Below are 19,958 nucleotides of genomic sequence, written 5' to 3'. Positions count from 1 at the left end.
GACACAGGGAGAGGGTGAGGGTGACAGAGGGAGAGGGTGAGGGTGACACAGGGAGAGGGTGAGGGTACACAGGGAGAGGGTGAGGGTGATACAGGGAGAGGGTGACACAGGGAGAGGGTGAGGTTGAGACAGGGAGAGGGTGACAGGGAGAAGGTGACAGGGAGAGGGAGAGAGGGTGACACACTCACAGACACACACACTCACTCACTGACACACACTCACAGACACACACTCACTCATAGACACACACCCTCACTCACAGACACACACACACTCACAGACACACACACACTCATAGACACACACACACTCACAGACACACACACACACACTCACAGACACACAAACACAATCAGACACACACACAGACACACACACACTCACACATGCACACACAGTCACTCAGTCTGTCACTCACACACACACACTCACCCGCAAGGCAGGGGGTCGCACATGGCAGCAGTGAGCCCTCCGCACGGCAGGAGGGCCTCTGCAAGGCAGGGGGGGTCGCACATGGCAGCGGGGGCCTCCTGTCTTCAGTTGTTGTTTGTTCGTGGGTCTTTCTGCCATAAGTTTTGTCTTCAGCAAGTGAAATGCATCCTCGATCAGGTTGAGATCAGGTGATTGACTCGGCCATTGCAGAATATTCCACTTCTTTGCCTTAAAAAACTCCTGGGTTGCTTTTGCAGTATGTTTTGGGTCATTGTTCATCTGTAAAGTGAAGCGCCGTCCAATCAACTTCGCTGAATTTGGCTGAATCTGAGCAGACAATATATCCCTATACACTTCAGAATTTATCCGGCTGCTTCTGTCTTCTGTCACATCAATATACATTGGATAAAATAACAGGGAATTTCCGCAGGGGTGGAGAGACCTATAAGTCAATGTCTAACACCATATATTATTGTCTCTTTGATAGCAGAGAGACAAGGGAGAAGGGGGAGGGAAAGGATGTGAGGAACCGACATAACCTATTATAATGTATACTTGGTCATTCACAAAATACCAGATATCAGAGGCAGGGATATAGACCTAGTCAAATAGTATATTTCTATATATGTAGGGTCTTTGAATCGCTAGCCTATGAGTCTAATAATAAATACTGTATCTATAGTAACAAATACATAGTGTATGATAGCACAATCAGCTGTATCTTTCATGCAGCTTAAACCAGTGCCCCAGTAGTTGGGAACATGTATATATCATATATCCACGGTACTTAGTCCCAGGCCATCCTATTATATATTTGATCTGCGCATGCAATCCCCAATGTGCAGGGGCATGTATGCTAGAAACGCCATGGGGCTTGAGAACAGAGGGATACAACCTGGTTAAGCTGTAGAGGATCGTGCTGTTGCAGTGCTACTCCGGTATACTCCTTCTCCCTGCTCCACTCATGCGCTCCCTGATGATGTCACGACGGTGACGTCACTAAAAACCGACGTACGTTTCACGCCCTGGAGGCGCTTTGTCAAGGTGTAGGGAGTGGTATCCGGCCACTCCAGGAGCATCTTATGCGTATTGGCTGGGGGTGTGTTCTCCTGATCAGCCAATCGTGCAAGTAAAGGGTGGTCACATCACACAGTATAACTCTATTGGTGAAATTCACCTTATCAGAGCCTGTCATGATTGTACCAATGTCAGGCTTATTATGTTACCCCTACCTTATATATAGAAGGATTGGGATCCATCAGTACCTTTGTGGTACTCAATTTATTTAACACAGAAGTTTTTGTCACCTAGAAATAGCAGTTTCATGTAAGTCTGTATCTGCATAGCGGACAATAAACTATAACCGCTCATAAGGCAGCATATATACATTTATAAATCAATAATCTGGATTTAGGAGTGTATATATTCACAGGTAAGTACACCTGCCTCTCAATTGATACAGTACTTGATCATAACATGTGAGTAAATATGATTAGGACCATATTTCTAGGTGACAAAAACTTCTGTGTTAAATAAATTGAGTACCACAAAGGTACTGACGGATCCCAAGTGTTGGATTATAATAAAAAACTTTTAATGGCATAAACAAATCTTAACTCCACATTCACAAATTGTCCAAGTGGCGACCGCTTCAAGTCCGTGCCGACCGCGACACCCCAACGTCCCTGCTCCTGCGTCCGGTATATAGCTCTGGAACGCAGCTGAGGCGCAAGCAGCACAGACTCCTACGGTGGCCTCTCTGGTACAGTTCACGGAGCTACGCGTTTCGCTGTGACCATGGCTTGGTCAGACTCCAATGTTACTGCTTGGCTTTGCTTCTTTCCTTTAAGTAGGTCCTCTTCCTCATTAGACCCACTGCTCTCATCTGAAGGTGTTTAATTACCTCCGCCCCCAACTGTCTGCATATGAACATTCCTGTTGTGATTGGCAAACAAATGATGTCATCAGTCAGTCTGGCCAGTCAGTTCTTATATTAGAAGAATAAGAGAAGGGGGGGGGTTGATAAATCTGTACTTCGCCCACATACTCATTGTAGAAAAAGTCCCAGATGTGTTAGTGGGTATCCGTTTTTAAGCCTGTCAAACCTATAGTAACCCCTTCATTGCCATCAAGGTATATACTGATTTAATGTTCCCCACTTGCCGGCTCAGGAGTTCAGACCATTCCCTCCTTTGTGGCTTAACAGTACAAGTCCTCTTCTTCGCTTCATATACCTTGCTGCTTGAGTCTAGTTTATCTCTTTGTTTTAGACCCCGTTTGTACCATACTTAAATAAACTTTCCCCAAGGGAAAAAGTTAAATAATCTTAGTAATGATCAACCTAGTTCTGATACCATATCTTACCCGATCACAGACAGGTATCACTCACTCCCTCAGAAGGGCATTGTCCAAAAAACATGTATGAAATACATTATAAAATATATTATAAAAATACATTATAAAATATAGAGATCACTGAAAATCAAATACATATTATAGAATACATATTGAAATACACAAAATACATTTGTTGACTTGTCAAAATGCCCATATTCTCCACCTTACCCCCACTACTATTACCAATACATTATCCTAAATTCATAATCTTAAAAATATAATTTTTGTAAAGTTATCATAAACAGAGTTTTAGACAGAATTTTAAAATACTTCAGTGAAGACTTAGATAAGACTTTAAAACAAACTTAGAAAGACTTTAAAAAGACTTTAAAAAGGAAGAGAGGGAAGGGCTCTAAATACATTCCTCATTTCATTCTAATTTATAGTTTATGCTTTATTCAGCTATCCAACCCTCATGTCCCTGTCTCTATGGAAGAACAGAGGGGGAGGTGGGGGAAAGAAACAGGATAAAAGTGATGGAAATAGGGGTAGGGCGGGAACCATGAGAGCCATCTAGAACAGATAAGGCCATCGAAGAGGGCCAAAGGGCGAAAAGTCCCTTCAATTAAATGCCACAAGGCAATGTCCACATTCAGGCCATTAGGAACCAGTGTTTTTAGCTTATAAATCCAGAAGGTCTTCCGCTGGTGCAGTTTTTTAAGTCTGTCACCGCCTCTCCAGCTGAGTGGCACTGCTTCTATTCCTCTATAGACTAAACCCAGGGGGCTCCCATCATGTGCTGTACTAAAATGCTTGGATACACAGTAAGTGAGTACCCTCTTCCTAATGTTGCCCATGTGCTCCAGTATGTGGACCCTCAATGGAATTGAGCTGCATCCCACATACTGGAGTCCACATGGGCCTTCCAGCATCTAGACCACAAATGTACTTCTGCAATTAATAAAATGTTCCATTTGAAACTCTTCTCCTGTTACCTTTGACTTAAAGGTCACTCTTTCCTTGGACGCTTATTTACACGATTTGGATGAAAAACAATTAAAAAATCCAATTGTTTTTGGTAATCAGTGTTGTACAATTGGTGCTTCTACCTTTTTAAAAACGCTTGGGACCAATTTCCTTTTGAGGTCCCCTGCCTTCTTAAAAATAACTCTGGGGTTATTAGGGATATAGTCTTTCAGTATCGGGTCTTTTTGGATTATGTGCCAATGTTTTTTTTAATAATTTTGCTGATTTTACTAGCCTCTCTGTTATATTTGGTCACAAACGAGACATTGTATTCCTTATTCTCACTTGGTGCTTTCGAAATTAAAAGATCGCCCCTCTTCAGACCTTGGTTTTCTCTACAGGTCTTCCTATAGTATCTGTGGTATAATCCCTCTCCTCAAATCTAGTTTTTAGAACTCCCAGCTGGTCTCTGAAGATTTTGTCGTCAGTACAATTTATTTTAATGCGACGAAACTGACCATATGGTACGTTCCGTAGCCAATTTGGATGATGGCAGCTTGTATTAAGCAGATAGTTGTTCGCGTCAACTTCTTTGAAGAAAGTTTTTGTTTTAATATTATTTCCTTCTATATATTCCGTAAGAGCTAAGAAATTGATTGTTTCCTTGCTCGTTACTGATGTGAACACCAAATTTTTATTATTTGTATTGATTTGCTGTAAAAAAGCTTCTAAGGAAGGATCATCTCCCTCCCAGATCAAGAGGACGTCATCTATATATCTCTTCCACATGACCAGGTTCGCACCAAAGCCATGCCCTGACAACACATGGTCATTTTCCCAACCGGCCATGAATAAATTTGCATAGCTAGGTGCGAACCTGGTCTCCATTGCGGTTCCGCACTTTTGTAGGAAGTAAATATCATTAAACCAGAACACATTATGTTGGAGAACATTCTTGATCCCATCTAGTATAAAGTCTCGTTGGTCTTTGGTGATATCGGGGTCTGTCTCTATTATTCTTTTAACCACGTCACATCCATTCTCATGTCTAATGCATGTATAAAGTGATGTTACATCACATGTTGCTAGTGTGTAGTTATTCTGCCATTTAACCCCAGATAGAATATTGCCGGTAAGCGGGAAATTCAAACTGACCAATGGGAATTGTGCCTACCAGCAACGGATTCCCTTTGCCAGCGCTATACCTCTCGCTGGGTAGGCTCCACAGAGTCTGGGAGAACAAAGAGTCTCCTCCGCGAGGAGTCTTTGTCTCCAGACCCGGTACTCCGCCCTTCCCCGCTCACCAAACATTCTGACACCTCTCGACTTCCCTTCTCCTCTTTGATCCCCCATCTCTATGCAGCCATCCTGGCTACTTATCGGAATACCAGGACTGTCTGTTTAGAGATGGATACATATTTTAAAAGTACATCTTTTTATTCTAACATGGGCTCAGGAATACAACAGTTACACTAAGCATTGTGGGTGGGACATACAATATTCTAAAGGGAAGATATTACAGGGACAACATTCATACACGTACCCACAGACCAGGCGCGGTCTGTGGGTAAAATGGGGGACACCCAGTATGTTTGCCCCCCGACCATGTATACATGTTTTGAACACATTTCCACCCAAATGTCCCCCCTTTTCAACTCCCAGTCCCGAAATCCCAGTCTTATTGACCGTCATTATGCACATTATACATTCAGTGTCCCCGGTGTATGGTGCTGCTAAGATACCAGGGACCCACAGTTTTTAGGGGTTACCAGTCGGGCTTCACCTTTATTATGAAGACTGGCTACCCCCTACCGTTACACACATACAGTAATTTGTATCTTCAAACGATTGAATAAAGAAACTTTAAGACACAATAATAGCCCACTTATTGTAAGGATGCATTGGTATTGTCTATACTGTATCTGAAAATATAAGTATTAAAGAGTACATACGCATTGCATTAATAATAATAAAATAAAATTTTATTTACAGATCATAACTGTACCTAATGATCCTTACACATTTCTGTCTTGTGGTGAAGATGGCACTGTGAGATGGTTTGACGTTCGAACGAAGACCAGTTGTACTAAGGAAGACTGCAAAGACGTAAGATTAGCTATTTCATAGACTATTTAGCTTGGACCGAGTCTCCATTGTTTTGATGTTCTTTAGCCATTGTTTGTCTTGGGCTTTCGTACAATCACGCTTTTGGTCTCCCTAAGCTTGACAGGAAATGCAATGAGAATTATAGTAAGCCATTAAAAAATATTTTGATCTGTTGTTTGCTTTGTAAAATGTCATATGACCAATCCCGCACCACTATTTTGTAATACTAGCTATAGGAGGGTGGTTGGATATTTTAGGAGCATTGATACTACATTGCACAAAACCTCTATATACTTTCCAACTTCTAGTAGTGTGTGCACCTAGTCCATTCTAAAGGTGTGCTTAGCCCCTTGCAATAAGGGATCAGAGATTATATACCAAGCTTGTATTTGTCAAAAATGGAAATATTCCAAGTCAATTCTTGTGGTGTTAATAATGTCATGGGAGACCAGGACTTTTAATACATTTATATTTTTCTGGGATCATTCACTAGGCAAAACAAGATGGTGGAATAAAATTAGGTTTATTCGAAGTAAAACCTCGGACACACAAAATAAATACAAAAGACGGAGAAATACACACTTACTTTGGGTCTGGGGGTAAAATCTAGCCGTTCCTAGTTGCAGGGCACCTGCTTCAGCAAAATGCTTACCCTGTCCACTCCACGTCATTGGACCATGCCTGGAACAAGTAACCTTATTCCTCAGAACTGGTCCTCAGCTAGGCTAGGCTTCCCTGGCACCTCAATGCCTAGTGCTTTGGTATTGCAAGCAAAGCCCCTGGGAAACCCTACCGGCGCTTCACTGGACCAAGTTATAAAGTTACCTGTGAGTCAGAAGACTGAGAGAGAGCTCTGATTCAGGCAGCCCCTTTCATTCACTTCTGTGTCCTATGTCTAACATGAACTGGGACTGCCAACCACTCTGAGTGTGGGAACTTTTCTCACCAGCCAATCAGAGCAGGGCTCATCTGGCTGCTGATGTCAGAGGAAGGGGCGTGCCAAACTGCACTCCCCCCCCCCAGACCACTCATGGCCACCTGTTGGGCAGGCTCCACATTGTCTCAGAGAACAAACATGGCTTCTGGGCCTGTTCCTCTGCCCCTCCTTGTTAAACCAAATGGCCCGACACTTCTGGACATCCTGTTTCTCCTTGGAAATCAGATGTCTATTGAGACATCCTGGCACCTACAGTATGTAAATGTCCATGCTGACTGTATAGACATTTATACATACAGTATAATACACTATAAACCATACTTAAATAAAGTATAAACCTTGGGGAACCTTATATACTGTATGTGTGGGAAATTAGTCTGAGATACCTGGACTTGAAAACTAGGAGTCTGGGGAACACTGTGCAGCGCCAATGTAATTCACCCCGCGAACCCACAAATCATGCCTGCACGGCGGGGAGAATTAAGGGACTTCCAGTAACTTTGTACCCTGAACTCCTGCAAACAAAAGGAATAAAGTTTTAGTGGCAAATTCAAAATCACCAAAAGATGCTCTTGGAGAAATAGACGCGAGCCGGCTTCAGAAATTTCAAGGCAAGAAATTTTCAAAGTTCTGTTTTTTGGGGCCAAGTTCTGAAAAGAGAACATAGGGGTCGCGTCTGGAACTACACGCCGAAAGGAGTAACAGGACTTTTGGTACTATCTGCCAGTCAAGGGATTTTGGCATCTCAGGAAGAGATACAGCGGTGGTGGCTGGAACTACTTGCCAATTGGAGTTTCAGGACTGTTCGGGCTAAACCCAGGTAACCTAAAGACTTTGTTTTATGGACTATTCGAGCTAGGAAAGGTTCGTTTTTTAGCCCAGATCCCCCAGTAAGTGTGTTTTCCATTGTATATTGTAATCCATTGCGTGTACGTCTGTTTCCAAGGAATAAATCGGAATTTATTTTACCTCTTTGTTTTGCTCAATGTTATGATCCCGGTTTAAAAGGTGTAAATACCTGGTCTCCCGTGACACTCTTCTCTTGGCTGATGTCAGAGGACGAGGCGTGTCAAGTTGGCTAGAAAAGCCAGGTGAGCGAGAAATATGAATTAGCCATGGGAAATGCGTCTACGAGCTGCATCTTCACCCAGCTAACCCATTGCCACCCCCTGGGCAGGCTCCACCAGGTCTGGCAGTCCAAAAGGTGTACAAGAGGGGTACCCCCGCAAAAGCAGAATCTATTATTGTGTAATGATGGTGCTCCCTAGGTAAATAATTGACTATAAACACACAGAAAATGTAACCTAGTAAGGGCACTCAATCATAACCTGGATGTATTGTGATATTAAAAACAAATAACTTTATTAATATCCACTTAAAATAAAGGTTGTTAAAACGATCATTAAACATAAAGGTGTATCCTGTAGTTAAGACCCTTGGCTAAGAGTCCAGAATACCTCATAGGGTGAAGGGGTAAGTAAATCCCTTCACTTGCTGTGTTTGGAAAATGTACCAAAACCTCGCAAAGTGGTACTAGATGTCCACTGTTCCTGTGATAGGAACACAATCCAGTACCCAACTATAGCAACGTGTTCAGAACGAGAGTATGTGGATTCCGTTCAGGAAACCTTTGCCAGGTCTGCCTAACTGGAACTTTCTTGTTGTAAAATTTGGGATTAACACCGTATGTTGTGGAAACCCGCATACGATCAGGACAGAATATGTCTACCAGGTACACAAGTATAGCACTTAATAAAATGATATAGTGAATTGGTGCTTATTGTGCAGTGTGATGGTGACCTGGGAGTAATCTAATGTGATGGTCAACAATTACCAGCTATGGCTGAATTTGCCTAAAGCTGTATATAGAGACATATACATAAACATAACAGGCTGGTGTACAGGAGCGCTGTTGTATATGAGGAGTGTGCTATAATGACCTGCATGTAGGCTACTGTACTCCTAATCTGACAATAGCGGGTCAAAGCACTCGAAAACAGCCTCCTGTGCCCTAAAGTAACCTGCCTTTCTGTCCTGTTGTCTGTAAAACTCTAATGCTGCAGTGTACAGCGGTGAACAAACTCTGCCAACAATCAGCAGTAGAGTAGTAGCAGTTGGGTACTGGTTTAGGTATCAGATTGTGTTCCTATCAAAAAAACAGTGGACATTTAGTACCACTTTGCGAGGTTTTGGTACATTTTCCAAACACAGCAAGTGAAGGGATTTACTTACCCCTTCATCCTTTGAGGTATTCTGGACTCTTAGCCAAGGGTCTTAACTACAGGATACACCTTTGTTTAATGATCGTTTTAACAATCTTTATTTTAAGTGGCTATTAATAAAGTTATTTGTTTTTAATATTATCACAATACATACAAGTCCAAAAGGTGTCCCCACAGGGTGCCCTGTGTTCTCCGGACCTTGTAAATCGCCCTTCCCCTCTCACCAAATGGTTTTGTCACCTCTGGACATCCTCTCTCCTCTGAACTCCGATGTCTATGCAGACATCCCGACACCTATGCAAATGCCCGGGCTGACTGTATAGACATTTATACAGTATGCACAAAACATTATAAAATATGTTTTAATAAAGTATATGTCTTGGGGAACCTTATACCTATGAGGGAAAGGGGCCTGGGATACTTGGGCTCGAAAACCTGGATTCTGGGGGACACTGCAGCCATGGTGTGTAATTCACCTTGCGTATCTGCAAATCATTTCTGCACGTGAGGGAGAATTACGGGACTACCGGTAAATTTGTACCCCGAACTCCTGCAAACAAGAGAAATATATTTCGACCCAAATATCCCACCTAAAACTTACACTCCCAAGTTTTATATTTCTGGGGCACGGGTAACAGGTAAAGCCCAAAACGGGTCAGGTTTTTGCTATACTTTACATAACATTTGAATAATACACCCCGTCTTCATTTACAGACGTGCCCCCGCAAATCATATGCGGTTTGCGGGTAAAATACCAATACTACCGGCTACTCCGGTCAGCAAAATTTTATATAGATTCTAAGTCTAGTTGCCCCCCAATATCCACCCTTAAACTCACGTTCCCAAAGTCCCTGTTCTGTAGCTATCTCCTACCAGGAGACCTAACTACACATGGCATGCCTAGCTATGGTGCTTACAGGGGACAGTAAAATGGGAACAGAAATACAGGGAAACATATCAAAGTGCATTGCTTCAGCCCTTGACACACTGTTTCTGGGGCAGCCAGCCGGGCTTCACCTTTATTTATGAAGGCCGACTGCCCCCTACGTCACACCTCCCCCCTCAATATGAAGGCTCTGGGGCTGTCACCTCATCAGGTAATTCCACAAGCCTGGCTGTCCTGGAGCTTCGTTGGTCACTTGGTGTCCTGTTGGAAGAGTCCATCGGCATTGCAGTGTTCACTGCCCTTCTTGTGCTGGATAGTGAAATCAAATTATTGCAGGGCAAGACTACAGCGTAGCAGTTTCCCGTTCTCCCCTGACACCCTCTGTAACCAACTGAGTGGATTGTGATCATTGATCACAGTAAAAGCTCTGCCATACAGGTAGGTCTGTATCTTCTTCAGTGCCCACACAATTGCTAGGCATTCTTTTTCAATGGTGGCATAAGCCTCCTCCCGGGGCAACAGCTTAAGACTCAGGTAGACGATTGGGTGCTCTCCCCCATCCTCACCTACCTTGCTCAGTACAGCACCGATACCACAGTCTGAGGCATCAGTCTGCACCAGGAATCCCTTGGTGCATCCTGGTTCTGCCAGGATGGGAGCACAAGCCAGGGCAGAATTCAGAGCTTGGAATGACTCCCCACAAGCGGGAGATCAGGCTACCAGAACAAATAGTTTTTTCTGGGTCATGTCTGTCAGGGGTTTGGCCAGGGCACTATACTGGGGCACAGACTTTCTATAGTACCCAGCGGTGCCTAAGAAAGCCATAACCTGCTTCTTTGTACGGGGCACTGACCACTCGAGAATTGCCGCCGGCTCTGGTTTGACATACCCCTCCTACCCATAGCCCGAGGTACATTACCTCTGCCATACTGACTAGGCACTTGGAGGGTTTGAGGGTTAACCTTGCTTCCCTGATCCTCCTCAGCACTGTGTGCTACATACACTAAATGTGTTTCCCAGGAGTTGCTAAACACAGCTGTATCATATAGGTATGCCCGAGCAAAACTTTGCATCCCCTCCAGTAACCTATTGACCAGGCGTTGGAAGGTAGCCGAGGCATTCTTCATCCCGAATGGCATAACTAGAAATTCATATAAGCCACTCGGGGTGATGAAAGCTGACTTCTGCGCCTCCTGGATCAGAGGGATCCATGAGTCAGATACCTTGCCCCCGCAAGCTCATGTAGGAGCTCATCCATGCGGGGCAGATAACCGATTGGCATTATTATGCAATGGTCTCTGATTCCCAGTGTGTTCCGGTGATCAGTAATGTGGGTCCTGCCTGGACCTTATACTTCGTCTAGCATAGCTCGTGCCTGCACCGCTGGGGTGCCTCAAGCTGGGGACCGATCCCTACCTGCACTACTGTGCCTCCCTACCTAGCTTGTCCTAGGAGATCGGGCAGAGCTTGGCTGTCCGGGTCCCTCTTCGGTGGGCTACAGATAGCCAACACTGCTGGCTCACTTGTGAGATAAGCCTTTAACATATTAATGTGTGATAAACCTTTAACATATTAATGTGGTATGTCCTATGCCTCCCTGTCTCAGGATCTAACTGTACAACATAGTTGCACTAGTTCATCCGCCAGAGTACCGTATACAAGCCAGCCCAAGCAGCCAGGAGTTTGTTCTGTCGAGTGGGCTTCAGAACAAACACTTGCTGCCCAGGGATGAACTCTCTAATACGGGTATTCCGATCATACCATCGCTTCTGTTTGGTCTGAGCATCCTGCATGTTAGCCTGTGTTAACGCCATGAGCCTTTCTAACCTGTCCCTGAGCTCTACTACACACTGTAGCACCAAAGTATCAGTAGTCTCCCTTTCCCATCCCTCACGGAACAGGTCAAACGGTCCCTGGAACCTGCACCTAGATAGGAGCTTAAAAGGTGAGAACCAGGTGGACTCTTGCGGTACCTCTCGGTACGCAAACAGCAAATGCTGTAAATGAGCCTGCTAGTCTCCCTGTTCAGCTTCTACAAATGCCCGCAGCATTTGCTTCAGGGTACCAATGAACCGCTCACACAGTCCGTTTGTATGGGGGTGGTAAGGGGATGTCACCCCTCACGTAGCCCAGAGACACTGGAGCAATTCAGACATTACTTGCTCCCCTTGATCGGTTAGAATCTCACTAGGGAACTTACCCCAGTAAAAATCCCTATCAATGCTTCTGCCACCTTTCATGCCTTGATTGAGGAAAGTGCCACAGCCTCAGGGTACCTGGTTGCAAAATCAACCACTGTGAGGATGTAACTCTTCCATGTCCTAGTAGCGATAATGAGCGGACCCACTATATCTACTGCTACCCTCTGAAAAGGTTCACTGATCACCGGTAGTGGGTTCAGGGAGACCTCCACACGGTCACCCTACTTGCCTTCTCGCTGGCAAGCATCACAGGAGTGGCACAACGCCGCTACTGTCTGGGTACCCCCGGCTAGTAGAAACACTGCAGTAGTTGGGATCTAGAGTGGGAGACCCCCTGATGCCCCGCTAGTTGGATGGAGTGGGCTAACTGCAACAACTGCTGCCTATACTTCCTGGGTACCACTAGCTGTCTTCTACCTGTCCATACCCTGTCCTGAGCATCGGTGGCTTGCTCTCTGAACAAGAGCCCACGGTGCCAGAGATAGTGATCCGACCACTCTCAGAGACAGGCTCGGCCACCCGCAGTCTCATGCCCTGTGTCTGGATTGGAGTATACAGCTTCTCTGAACCATGCACCGAGCTCCGGCCACTCACCCTTAGTTACTATGTCAGGGGATGGGGAAACAGGTACGTCGAAGGGAGGTCAGGACACAGTACAGACTTGGTCTGGCTTACCTGCCTAGTCTCGGGGACCCCAGGAATTGGTGGTCCCAAATGCAAGGGGATGGTGATCTCTTCAGGGGGCAGGGGTACCAAATGCTCCCCTGCCTGTGCAAGTGCCCAACTTTGTTTCCTTGTGACTGCGGCCACAGGAGCATCCTCTTCAGCAAATGAGCAGATGAGGTGCCCCAGGTCGTTACCGAGTAGGATCTCAGTATCCAAACCTGGCAGGACACTCACATCTCTCACTCATAAACCGGCACCCTAGTCGAGAAACACCTGGGCAACCTGGATTGGCCTAGTTCCCCCATCTTGCATGGTGACCTGCATCCCGGTGCCAGGGAGCAAGTGCTCTGGGCTGACCATATCAGGTTGCACCAAAGTGACTATGACACCGGAGTCGATCAGGTCGGTTGCCTGGCGATCTCTGATTGTCACTGGAAGCAAATTCTTCCTCTGGACATCATTCACCTGCAGGCCGACTGATGCAACTGAATGCCAACCTGTTTCCGCTATGCCGTCTGATTGTGCCACTGTGCCGAAGATTGTGTAGGCACCGCCGCCTGGGTCCACTGCTGTACCTGGTGGACGGCTGCTCACTGCTCCTTGGTTGTTGCCAGTCCCACGCAGGTGACTTGTCGTGCTGCTGGAGGACGAAGCCAGCTGCTGGTGGGACTGTTAGCAAGCCCGCTGAGTTTGCCCACGAACGCCAATGTTACAGATGTAACAAGACTGGGCACCTACAGATGGAACCGTCAAGCAACCCCGTAGCATCCGTCCCTTTAGGGACCCGCTTCGCGGATTACCCGTCAGGGGCGAGCACTCGCTTTCTGTACTGTGGGCGCGTGGTCACAAATTCATGTGCCATCTTTGCAGCCTTTGTAAAGGTAGTGGGCTCGTGCTCAATTATTCACTCCCTCACCTTGGGCTGACACTTCTGCAGGAATTGTTCCCGAATGAGGTCCAGCAGTTCTCAGAATTTAGTGACCTTGCACCCCTCGAGCCACCGCATAATGTGCTGTGACAGCCAAGAGGCAAACTCCATGTGGGAGTCCTGGGCAGTTGTCACGGACACCCGGAACATCTCCCGGTAAGCCTTAGTGTTGAGGGCATACCGGGTAAGCAAAACCTCCTTTACATGGATATTGTCCTGGATGTCTTCTCTCGCAATCCCCTGGAAGGATGCCAGTGCCCTTCCCGATAGCAGGGCAGATAGGCACAAGATCCAGTTCCTTTCTGGGACACAGAACCTCACACATTGGTCCTCAAAGACCTTCAGGTATCGTCCATCAATATCGTCGTTCCCATCCAAAAACTTGCCGAAGCTGTGGTGGGACACCTGAGGGGGTCGGACCTTGTCAGAGTCCAAAGGGCCAGGACCTGCTGGTGGGCAGCCGGACCACAGGCTATCTGCACAAATTGCACCTTCTACTCGAAGGTAGCTCCAACTCCCTTCACTGTGATAAGAGCTGTGAAGTCGGCTGAAGGGGTACCACTAGCCGCCGGGGCTATTAAAGGGGGTGCCACAGGCTTATCCTCGCTCATCTGCTCTTCCTCATCCGCCTCCTCTATGTCTAGTTACATCCTTAACCGCTGTAGCCACGGATGCCACCGTGTCTACTAGGGAAGCCGTGCGGGCTTCATGCAGCTCGAGATCCTCTTTGAGTCTTTGCTTGAACTGCAGTCGGTAGCCCATAAGTCTCGCACCAAGCCACAATTGCAGCTCAATTCCATGATCTTAGAACGACATTAGAGCAGAGCTCTGTTTCTGTGCTCAGAAAAATGCATATGCCATCATATACCATATAGTGTATCAAATATAACGTCAAGTCCACATTGATAACAGGGACTGTCCAATAAAGGCTTGCTTGCAGAACTAGTCACATAATGCTCCTATTAGGTGGAGGAATAAAGTGGAAGGCAAACAGATGGGCTGACCTAACCGTCAAAAATGAATGGAGGGCTGGACTCCAGCTTAAAGCTTCATGTATAAAGTCACTCCCCTGGAACTAGACTAGGTAGGCTGTAGAGTACTGAAGTAACATTCAAACAAAATTAAAGTACTCACACTTGGCAGTGTAATCCTGTAGTCCTGTAATCAGTGTGCTACTGCACCATAGATCCTGGAAGGCTGTGTCCTTAAGAGGATGAGCAGGCGGTGCACAGCTTGTGGAGTGTGAGGCAAAAGAACACGATGGTGGCTGGATCACGGTATAGATATAAATAGCTTCTTTATTTGGCTCTTACAAACAACTGTATTTTAAGGAAAAGGTGGAATCCATACGGCAGAACAGCCCCTCTGTTTCTTCCTCCCATCCTACACCTCTTCCTAACTCTCCTCCTGCCTTCCTTGACTCTTTTTCCACTGTCTCAGAGGACGATGTGTCGCTGTTGATCGCCTCTTCTCCCTCTACCACTTGCCCACTTGACCCCATTCCCTCCCATCTCCTAAAACCTCTTGCTCCTACTATAATCCCTATGCTCACACACATTTTTAACTCCTCCCTCTGCTGTGGAACCTTTCCATCCTCCTTCAAACATGCAACAGTCATACCATTACTCAAAAACAGCAAGCTTGACCCAACCTGCCTTTCTAACTATCGACCTGTCTCCCTCCTGCCTTTTGCTCTAAACTCCTTGAACGTCTTGTATTCTCTCGCTTTCTCCATTTTCTCAACACCTATTCTCTCCTAGACCCTCTACAATCTGGCTTCCGCACTGCTCACTCCACGGAAACATCCCTCACTAAAATAACTGACGACCTCCATGCTGCCAAAGACAGAGGTCATTACACTCTGCTCATATTACTCGACCTCTCTGCAGCATTTGACACCGTGGACCACCCTCTTCTCCTTCACATTCTCCATACTCTTGGTATTCGGAACAAAGCTCTATCCTGGATCTCATCCTACCTCTCCCATCGTACTTTCAGTGTCTCTTCTGCTAACACCTCCTCCTCCTCTATTGATCTCTCTGTGGGGGTACCCCAGGGCTCTGTCCTGGGACCTCTTCTCTTTTCTCTGTACACACTTTCTCTAGGTGACCTAATAACATCTTTTGGGTTTAATTATCACCTCTATGCTGACGACACACAAATATACTTTTCAACACCCGATCTTACACCTGCTGTACAAACCAAAGTTTCTGAATGTCTCTCTGCTATATCATCCTGGATGGCGCTCCGCCGCCTTAAACTCAACATAGCTAAAACAGAGCTCCTCGTACTTCCTCCCAAACCTGGCCCTACTACCTCCTTCCACATTACTGTTGGAACTACGATCATTCACCCAGTAGCCCAAGCACGCTGCCTAGGGGTCACACTCGACCCCTCTCTCGCATTGGCCCCTCTCATTCAAAACATTTCTAAAACCTGTCGCTTTTTCCTCCGCAATATAACTAAGATACGCCCTTTCCTCTGTTGCTCGACTGCTAAAACTCTGACTCAGGCCCTCATTCTCTCCCGTCTTGATTACTGTAACCTCCTGCTGTCCGGCCTTCCTGCCTCTCACCTGTCTCCCCTACAATCTATCCTAAACGCTGCTGCCAGAATCACTCTACTCTTTCCTAGATCTGTCTCAGCATCTCCCCTCCTGAAATCCCTCTCCTGGCTTCCGATCAAATCCCGCATCTCACACTCCATTCTTCTCCTCACTTTTAAAGCTTTACACTCTTCTGCCCCTCCTTACATCTCAGCCCTAATTTCTCGTTATGCACCATCCAGACTCTTGCGTTCTTCTCAAGGATGTCTTCTTTCTACCCCCTTTGTATCTAAAGCCCTCTCCCGCCTTAAACCTTTTTCACTGACTGCCCCATACCTCTGGAATGCCCTTCCCCTCAGTACCCGACTAGCACCCTCTCTATTCACCTTTAAGACCCAACTTAAGACACACTTGCTTAAAGAAGCATATGAATAGCACTGTGAATATTCTGCAGATGCACTTACCAGAACTCCCTCCTACTGTCTCTATACGTTCTCCCTACCTACCAATTAGACTGTAAGCTCCTCGGGGCAGGGACTCCTCTTCCTTAATGTTACTTTTATGTCTAAAGCACTTATTCCCATGATCTGTTATTTATATTATCTGTTATTTATTTGATTACCACGTGTATTACTACTGTGAAGTGCTATGTACATTAATGGCGCTATATAAATAAAGACATACAATACAATACAACTGTTCACATGGCGCTGTGAGAGGAACAGTTGTTTGTAAGAGCCAAATAAAGAACCACCGTCGTGTTCTTTTGCCTCACACTCCACAAGCTGCGCACAGCCTGCCTGTCCTCTCCAGGACACAGCCATCCATTTCTATGATCTGAATCGTCCTGCTCTGCAGTACCTCTTCTTTCCTTTGGCTGGTCTAAACTATTGGGACCATGAACAGTGGTATCCCCTGTTTCTCATGAGCCATGTGTCCGGCACTACTTTGTTCTGAGGTCTTGTAACTGCAAGATCGTCTTTGGTTCACCGCAAGCAGTCCAGGTCCAAAGACAGATCCCACCCCTGCCACCAGGAAATGCCTGTCACGGGAGACCAGGACTTTTAACACCTTTTTCAAGGGATTATTCACTAGGCGGAACATCGTTGTGGAATAAAATTGGGTTTATTCGGATAAAATCCGCAGACAAACATACATGGAACACAATACACAGGTGATTACACACTTACTGGTGGTATGGGGTCGAAAACTTGCCTCCAGATAGGTGCAGGGCGTCTGCTTCGGAAGGCTTACCCTGATTGGGAAATCCCTCCTGGCTTCCTGGTCCTCTTTTCGGTTAGAAACCTTAGCCACGACCGCTACGCTAGGCTTTCCTAGTTTCAGAAATGAAGCCGGCTGCTCTGCTATTCGTAACAGAGCAACTTTTAAAAGCTTGTCATGCTTCACCGACTCAAGCTAAAGATGGTCTGGTTCTCTGCCTAGGCCATCTCCTTACATACCCTCCGCTGTCCTATCTTCAGCATGGAAGTAAGAGGAGCGACCAATCAGAGCGTGGGAACCCTATCTGTAACAGCTTGCAATCCTCTGATTCTGTCATCTGCCGCTGAGACCCCTGAGGAAGGTAGGGCAAGAGGAAGAGTAGATGGGTTGAATCTGTAATTAACGAAGAAAGGGTACTCCAAGGTTGAACCACTCCGTGCGTTGTTGTGGACGAATTCTGCCCAGGGTAAGAGTTCAGCCCAGTCATCTTGGGAGTCCAATACAAAGCAGCGTAAATATTGTTCAAGAGACTTGTTGGTCCCCTCCGTTTGACCATTAGTCTGTGGGTGGTATCCAGATGAAAAATGAAGAGCGATACCTAGCTGGAGACAAAACGAGTGCCAGAACCGGGAAATGAATTGAGAGACTCTAACTGATACTATAACCAAGGGTACTCCATGTAAACGAAAAATCTCCCTGATGAAGATATCTGCTAATTTGGGAGAATTGGGGAGACCCTTGAGGGGTATGAAGTGGGCCTGTTTCGAGAATCGGTCCACTACTACAAGAATCGTGTTCATGCCCTTGGAGAACAGGTAGAGGTTGAAGGTGACCTGAGGGAAGTATTCTGGGCGTTTTAGTCCTGGCACACGTAGGGCACGCAGCTACAAATTTTTTTACGTCTTTTTGCATTCCCGGACACCAAAATGTGCGAGAGATAAGATCCAGTGTCCTCTTGGTACCAGGGTGTCCTGCCAATTTGGACGAATGACTCCACTCGAGGACCTTCTTATGGTGCATAGAAGAAGTGAAGAGACGGTCCTGCGGTGGCGAGATGCCAGGAGGAATGTGGCTTTGTTGACGGACAATGTCTTTGAGCACTCCAAATGATGTGGCCGAAAGAATACATTTAGGAGACAGAATGGGTTTTTGCTTATCCTCAGATTTGTCGTCCAGAGAAAATTGACGAGATAAGGCGTCAGCTTTGACATTCTTGGATCCAGGAAGATAGGAAATTATGAAATTAAATCTAGAGAAAAATAGCGACCATCTGGCTTTACGGGCTCCCAGGCGACGTGCTCCTTCAATGTAAAGCAAGTTCCTATGATCCGTGAGAATAGTTATCGGATCTTTGGTACCCTCCAGAAGATGTCTCCATTCTTCGAGGGCCAATTTCATGGCTAGGAGTTCCCGGTTCCCGATATCGTAGTTGCATTCAGCTGGAGAATTTTTTTCCAAAAAGAAAGCACAAGGATGCAACCTGGATAGAGGATTCTTTCTTTGGGACAGAACAGCGCCTACACCCACGTCAGAGGCATCAAGTTCAAGAGTAAAAGGAAGTTTGGGATCAGAATGAATGAGAACAGGGGCGGACACGAAGGCCTTCTTGAGAAGTGCGAAAGACTGAAGCGCAGCAGTGGGCCAGGAAGCAGGGTCCGCTCCTTTCTTGGTTAATTCCGTAAGTGGAGCCACTAAGGAAGATACATTTTGGATGAACCTGCGATAATAATTTGAGAATCCAAGAAATCGCTGTACCGCTTTAAGAGAAGTCGGTTGAGGCCAATCCAGGACTGCTTTGACCTTGGCGGGATCCATGGTGAGGCCGGTATCAGAAATGATGTATCCCAGAAAAATGTTAGATGTTTGATGAAAATGTAATTTCTCCAGTTTGGCAAAAAGTCTGTTCTCGCGTAGGCGAAGGAGCACTTGTTTCCCGTAAGAGATGTGTTCTTGTGTAGATTTAGAAAAGATTAATATGTCATCGAGATAGATGATTACAAAGGAGTTGGGAAGGTCCCTAAAAACTTCATTTACGAAATCCTGAAACCGGCTGGGGCATTGCACAGACCAAAAGGTATGACTAAGTACTCATAATTTCCATCTCTGGTGTTGAAAGCAGTCTTCCATTCATCACCCTGACGGATCCTCACAAGATTATAGGCACCTCGTAAATCCAATTTAGAAAAAATATTAGCTCCTTGTAATCAAACAGTTCAGAAATGAGAGGTAAAGGGTAGCGATTGTTGACCGTGATTTTGTTGAGGGCCCGATAGTCTATGCAAGGGCGTAAGGTTCCGTCCTTCTTCATGAAGAAAAACCCAACGCCCGCAGGAGAGGTGGACTTACGTATAAATCCCTTCTGTAAATTCTCTGCAATATATTCCTTCATTGCCTTGGTTTCGGGCATAGACAACGGGTAAGAGGTCCCTCTTGGAGGTGTGGTGCCTGGAAGTAGATCAATGGGACAATCGAACGGAGGGGGAAGGGCCACCGATTTGACCTTATCGAAGA

The 19,958-nt window shown here is 45.9% G+C and overlaps 1 protein-coding gene across 10 annotated transcripts in view; it reads left to right on the top strand.

The window, feature by feature from the left end:
• Positions 1 to 19,958, top strand: part of DCAF6 (DDB1 and CUL4 associated factor 6) — a 397,587-nt gene that overhangs the window by 94,559 nt on the left and 283,070 nt on the right. For all 10 annotated transcript variants that reach the window (XM_075589478.1, XM_075589475.1, XM_075589477.1 and 7 more), the window contains exon 6: positions 5,728 to 5,841. In XM_075589478.1, the coding sequence (XP_075445593.1) occupies positions 5,728 to 5,841 (114 nt within the window). The remainder of the gene's footprint in view (positions 1 to 5,727; positions 5,842 to 19,958) is intronic.

Source organism: Ascaphus truei, chromosome 3, assembly GCF_040206685.1.
Source record: "Ascaphus truei isolate aAscTru1 chromosome 3, aAscTru1.hap1, whole genome shotgun sequence".
NCBI lineage: Eukaryota > Metazoa > Chordata > Amphibia > Anura > Ascaphidae > Ascaphus > Ascaphus truei.
Note: the sequence above shows the minus strand (reverse complement) of the source record. Positions and strands in the feature narration are given on the sequence as shown.